Here is a 6,677-nt window from a genome sequence, read left to right on the forward strand (position 1 = left end):
AAAGATGTGAAAATAAATGCTGTATTTTAACCTTATATTCAGGATAAAGCCACAAATTCCAAAAGTTAAAATATTACCTTTTTTTTTTTTTGCTTTTGTGAAATGATATTTAAAGATTGTAGTACATTTAGTCAGTATTAAAAGTACTAGGCTTGAAATCAAGATTAATAGATTACTCTTAACTCTAGAATCTTGCTCATTCAACATATATATGTATATTTATCAATATAAATATGACTAATGTGATAAAAGAAGGTATTGGGTTGTAGTTAGCAAATGTAGAAAGAACTGAAGCAGTAAATAGTCATTTAAAACAGACATAAAAATTGAGCAGCATTGTCCAATACCATGTAGGCTAACTATTGATTAACTGGCAGATCAGTTTTTATTTTTCAGAGCAAACCCCAGAGTAACAATGAAAAAGGCCTTTAGTTAGTAATTTAATTACTAATTACTAGTCCTAAAATGTTTTAATACTGAAAATATGTGTAATAATTGTATAGAAACAAAGAAAACATATTCCTCAGATATGGAAAGAAAAATATGTTACCTTATTATGAGGAGAAACTAAAATAATGAACTAAGCATCACACCTAGAGAATATTAGATTTGTCATAAAGTATGTTTCTCACCAAGACTTTCTCCTGCTTAAAGTTTTTCTCAGGGCAACTTTGACATCTTTATTTCTCAGGCTGTAGATTAAAGGGTTCATCATGGGGACCACAATGGTATAGAAGACAGAGGATACTTTCCCCTCATTCAAAGATCCAACTGAGGAGGGTTTTAGATACATAAATGCACATGATCCAAAGAACAGGGAAACAGCAATTATGTGGGAACTGCAGGTACTGAAGGCTTTGGACCTGCCTGCAGTGGACTTTATTTGGAGAATATTAGAGAGGATGAAGCCATAAGAGATAAAGATGACTATGCTAGGCACAGTGATATCTTTTCCCCCTACAATGAAAATCTCTATCTCATTGATGTAGGTGCTGGTGCAGGAGAGCTGCATCAAAGGCAGAAGATCACAGAAGTAGTGGTTGATGGTGTTCCCATCACAGAAGGTCAGGTTCAGGATGCATCCTGTGTGGATCATGGCACCAGAAAACCCCATAAAATATGAACCAAGCATGAGGTAGAAACAGACCTTGGGGGACATGACAACATTATACATGAGTGGATTGCAGATAGCCACATAGCGATCATAGGCCATTGCTGTCAGGACATAGCATTCAGAGATGACAAAAAAACAGAAGAAGTAGAGTTGAGTCATACATCCTGCAAAGCCAATAATATTCTTCTCTAGTAAGAAGTTCATTAGCAACTTGGGGGTAACAACAGAAGAATAACAGAGGTCTATGAAAGACAAGCTAAAGAGGAAAAAGTACATGGGGCTGTGAAGATGAGAGTTCAGCACAATCAGAAAGAGCAACGTCAAGTTCCCCAAGGCAGTTATCATATACATTACTAGAAAAACTAAGAACAGGGGTATTTGGAGGTCAGGATTGTCTGTTAAACCCAAGAGAATGAATTCTGTTACCGAAGAGTCATTTGACAGAGCCATTCTTTCTCTTAGAGAATCTGTGAAGATAGAAAAGAAACAGAGAAAGTAAAGTTCCACAGAGAATTTACAACTATATGTTCTCCCCTACATATGACACATGTGCTAGGAATGCCTAAAAATCACAAACCTGCTTGCCAGACTCTATGGGAGACAAAGGCAAGAGATGCTACCCAAAGAGTAAATGGTTCAATTGTAAAATATGATTCAGTTTTGGAGACCCAGTGTTGAGCATATTAATAATATGTAATAATGCTTTGATGTATACTTTAGTCTGAACAGATTACATCTTAAAATTGTCTTCTTACTTTATATTCAGCCCCACACACATGAAAGCAAGTCTTTGTGGGGAGAGGCATATGCAAATTAACTTCACTTTGGGCATCTTACATGAATATATTGCTCAAAGCAAATTGTAAATCTTCTATGATTTGCTTCAGACTGCAGGGATGTCTCAATAAAAGTCTTGCATAAAAGTTAGACATTAGAATAGACTTCAAAAAATACATAACATGCAAATGACATATAAAATGAGAAGGTTGTACTGATGTATTACTATATGTGTACATGCATGTACCTCCATACATGTTCCACCTTTTTAAATTAACGATTGTAATAAAACAATATATTAACCTGTATTAATATAATAAAAAATGAATAAGAAAGAGGTCATGAACTTAAAGGAAAACTTAGGGGGTTATTATGAGAAGAAAAGGAAAGAGAAATTTACTTATATATAGTAATCTCAAAAATATGAAAGGAATTTTTTTATATACTTTATCATACTTAGGAGAGAAAAATCATGAGGTCTCTTTTTATTACCTGCTCTTGTTATTCCAAAGGACAATATCAAGCTACAAGACTTGGTGTTTCTTGGATTCCAATAATTTGAAGCACAAAATGAATCTCTCACATTTCTTGGAACTCTTTTGGAAATGCTGCTCATAAAGTATAATATGAATTCTTAATCTTTTGATGCACTAGATGAAAAAAATAAAACAGGTTTTCTTATGATCACTCTTGCTACTGGATAAGATACCAGAAAATCTTTACGCATACTGCACTTGCCTGTAAACCCACAGTAAAATCATCCTCAGTTCTTCCTAGAGTACAGGTGCCAGTTATAAATAGGAAATGAGGTGGTTTCTTTTGCATGCTAAACCACAATATATCTTTATGATCTTAGGCACTGAAGTATGACCTTCTCTTTGGGGATTGATATATCACCTGCCCTATGCCAATACTGAACTCCCATCTCCCACTGACCTTGTCTCTTAAGGGAAATCTTTTGTTTTATTTACTGTTTGTCAAGTTTGTTAATCTTTAACATTAATATTCCAGCTCATTCCATTCAAACTTCACCTAGACTTTATTTATTGCTTTCAAAATTGTAGAAAAAATTTTATATATCATCTCTCCTGAGATTTCACAAATTACTTTTTATATATTGTGTGGGGTTTTTTGTTTGTTTGTATGAGTTGTTTTGGTTTGGTTTGTTTTGCTTTGGTTTTTGAGACAGGGTTTTTCTGTGTAGCCTTGGCTGTCCTGGAACTCAATTGCAGACCAGGCTGGCCTCCGACTTACAGAGATCTGCCTGCCTCTGCCTCCCAAGTGCTGGGAAGCATTTCCACCAGCCTGTTGGAAATGCTGTTTTTTTTTTTTTTTAATTTCACTTATTTTCTTCTTCTTCTTCTTCTTCTTCTTCTTCTTCAATGTATTTGTTTCGTGTATCCCATCAGTTTTTCTTTTCTTTTTTTTCTTTTGTTCTTTTGGATAATTTATTCACTTTACTCCAGGGTGCCCTACTGAGATTGATGAATCAACCAAGTACCATGCATGGAGAGGACCTAGACCCCCTGCTCAGATATAACCCTTAGGTAGCTCTTTCTCCATGTAGGTTCCCTAGTAAGGGGAACCGGGGCTGTCTCTGACATGGACTCTCTCGCCCTCCTTTTTTGTTTTTTAATGAAAGAACGCATTTAAGTGAGGGCCTGAATATAGTAAGAGAGGGTGAGTCCATGACCATCATGGCAAGGTAAATGGCAAAAGGCAGGCACAGTGCTGGAGTAGTAGCTGAGAACTTGCATCCTGATTCACGGCTTGCAAGCAAAGACAGAAACTGGGCCAGGTGTGAGCTTTTGAAACCTCAAAGTCCACCTCCATTAACACATTCCTTCAGCAAAGGCACACTTTCTTTTTGTTGTTGTTGTTTATTTATTATTTATTATAATTTATTCACTTTGTATCCAAGCTGTGGCCCCCTCCCTTAGCCCATCCCAATACCACCCTCCCTTCCTCTTCTCTCCCAATGACCCTCCCCTAGTCCACTGACAGGGGAGGTCCTCCTCCCCTTTTATCTGACACTACCTTATCAGGTCTCATCAGAACTGGCCTCATTATCTTCCTCTGTGGCAGAAAGACACACATAGTATATGCCCACTTATAAGTGGTTATTAGACATATAATATAAGATAAACATACTAAAATCTATACTCCTAAAGAAGCTAAACAGGAAGGAGGATCCTCAGGAAGACGCTCAATCCTCATTCAGAAGGGCAAACAGGATAGACATCGGGAGAGGGAGAAGACAGGGAACAGGACAGGAACCTGCCACAGAGGGCCTCTGAAAGTCTTTACTGTTCCAGGTATCCAAGCAGAGGCTGACATTCATAGCTAAACTTTGGGTAGAGTGCAGGGAATCTTATGAAAGAAGGGGGATAGAAAGACCTAGAGGGGACAGGAGCTCCACGAGGAGACCAACAGAGTCAAACAAAACAAAACAAAACAAAACAAAACACCAAAAAACTGGGCCCAGGGGGCCCTGCAGAGAATGATACCAAGGACAATGCATGGAGAGTACCTAAAACCTCTGCTCAGATGTAACCCATGGCAACTCACCCTCCAAGGGGTTTCCCAGTAAGGGGAGCAGGGGCTGTCTCTGGCATGAACTTACTGACCTGCTCTCTGAGCACTGCCTCCTCGCCAGACCACAGAGGAAGACAAATCTGCTCTTTGATCACTTCCCCATAGTGGGTGGGCCTGGCAAGGCCACAGTGGAAGAGGATGCAAGCAGTCCTGATGAGACTTGATCACCTCTGGCCAGATAGTTGGGGGGGGGATGGCTACCTTTTTCTGATGACTAGGGGAGGAGGAAGGGTAAAAGAGGGAGGGACTGGAAAGAGACAAGGGAGGGAGCTACAATTGGCATGGAAAGTGAATAAATTATTTCATTTGTTTTTTAATGTATATATATTAATTTTTTAACTTTTATCAATTACACTTTATTCATTTTGTATCCCCCCATAAGCCCCTCCCTCCTCCCCTCCCAGTCCCACCCTCCCTCCCTTTTTGCATGCATGCCCCTCCCCAAGTCCACTGATAGGGGAGGTCCTCCTCTCCTTCTTTCTGATCTTAGTCTATCAGTTCTCATCAGAAGTGGCTGCATTGTCAGGGTTCTAGGTTATCTCCACGGATAGTCCTTGGTTGGAGTATGAGTCTTTGGGAAGTTCCCTGTGTTCAAATTTTCTTGTTCTGTTGCTCTCCTTGTGGAGTTCCTGTCCTCTCCAGCTCTTACTATTTCCCACTTCTTACATAAAATTCCATTCACTCTGCCCATCAGTTGGCCATCAGGCTCAGCATCTGCATTGACAGTCTGCACTGCAGAGGCTCTCAGGGGCCCTCTGGCAGGTTCTGAGGTTGTTTCCTGTTTTCTTCTTCTGGCTTTCAGAGGCCCTCTGTAGCAGGTTCCTAGGTTGTTTCCTGTTTTCTTTTTCTTCTGATGTCCATCCTCTTTGCCTTTCAGGATGGGGATTGAGGATTTTTAGTTAGGGTCCTCTCTTTTGCTTAGTTTGTTTAGATGTACAGATTTTAGTGGGTTTATTCTATGTTGTATGTCTATATGAGTGAGTATATACCATGTGTGTCTTTTTGCTTCTGGGACAACTCACTCAGGATGATCCTTTCCAGGTCCCACCATTTACCTGCAAATTTCATGATTTCCTTATTTTTCATTGCTGAGTAATATTCCATTGTATAGATGTACCACAGTTTCTGTATCCATTCTTCAGTTGAGGGGCATCTGGGCTGTTTCCAGCTTCTGGCTATTACAAATAAAGCTGCTACAAACATGGTTGAGCAAATGTCCTTTTTGTGTACTTGAACCTCTTTTGGGTATATGCCTAGGAGTGGTATGATTGAATCTTGAGGAAGCGCTATTCCTAGTTGTCTGAGAAAGCGCCAGACTGATTTCCAGAGTGGTTGTACAAGTTTATATTCCCACCAGCAGTGGAGAAGGGTTCCCCTTTCTCCACAACCTCTCCAGCATGTGTTGTCACTTGAGTTTTTTATCTTGGCCATTCTGATGGGTGTAGGGTGAAATCTCAGGGTTTGTGGTTATACAAGTTTTCACTCCTACCAGCATTGGAGGAATGTTCCCCTTTTTCCACATTAGCATGTGAGGTCATAACTTTAAAAAATTTTGTTTTTATTAATTACAGTTTATTCACTTTGTGTTCCAGCTGTAGCCCCCTCTCTCATCCCCTCCCATCTTAGCTGTTCTGATAGGTGTAAGATAGAATCTCAGAGTTCTTTTGATTTGCATTTCTCTGATGTCTAAGGACGTTGAACATTCCTTTAAGTCTTTCCCTGCCATTTGATATTCCTCTGTTGAGAATTCTCTGTTTAGCTCTGAACCCCATTTTTTAATTGGGTTACTTGGTTTGTTGGTGTTTAACTTCTTGAGTTCTTTATCTATTTTGAACATTAGCCCTCTGTTGGATGTGCTACAGGTTCAAGAATAGGTGCTCACTGACCACTCACACACTAGACTCAATGAATCGCTAAACAGGAACTGACCAGCCAGGGCCATAATCTGGTCTCAGGAACCAGACAGTCTGCTCCTAAAGCAGGTTTTTTTATTCAAAAAAAAGAGTAACCAAGTCTGCGCCTAAAGTCTGTTACAAAAACAGTAACAATCAGGTAACAAAACTTTAACCAGGTGTAGGAAACAAACCACTACTAGGTAACAACCAGGTAACAAAAAATGAAACCAGGTTTTTCTTTCTTTCTTTCTTTCTTTCTTTCTTTCTTTCTTTCTTTCTTTCTTTCTTTCTTTCTT

General features: G+C 39.1%; 1 protein-coding gene across 2 annotated transcripts in view; it reads right to left on the reverse strand.

The window, feature by feature from the left end:
• Nucleotides 1-628: 628 nt before the first annotated feature.
• Nucleotides 629-6,677, reverse strand: part of LOC129687472 (olfactory receptor 145-like) — a 9,841-nt gene continuing 3,792 nt past the window's right edge. The window contains exons 1-2 of one of the 2 annotated variants that reach the window (XM_055621876.1): nt 3,636-3,648; nt 629-1,569 (exon numbers count right to left, since the gene is read on the reverse strand). In XM_055621876.1, the coding sequence (XP_055477851.1) occupies nt 629-1,569; nt 3,636-3,648 (954 nt within the window). Of the gene's footprint in view, nt 1,572-3,635; nt 3,649-6,677 lie in introns of those variants that run through there. The other variant, XM_055621875.1, reaches the window with a different exon arrangement.

The sequence above is a fragment of the Psammomys obesus genome, unplaced genomic scaffold, assembly GCF_907164565.1.
Source record: "Psammomys obesus unplaced genomic scaffold, mPsaObe1.curated_primary_1811, whole genome shotgun sequence".
Taxonomy (NCBI): domain Eukaryota; kingdom Metazoa; phylum Chordata; class Mammalia; order Rodentia; family Muridae; genus Psammomys; species Psammomys obesus.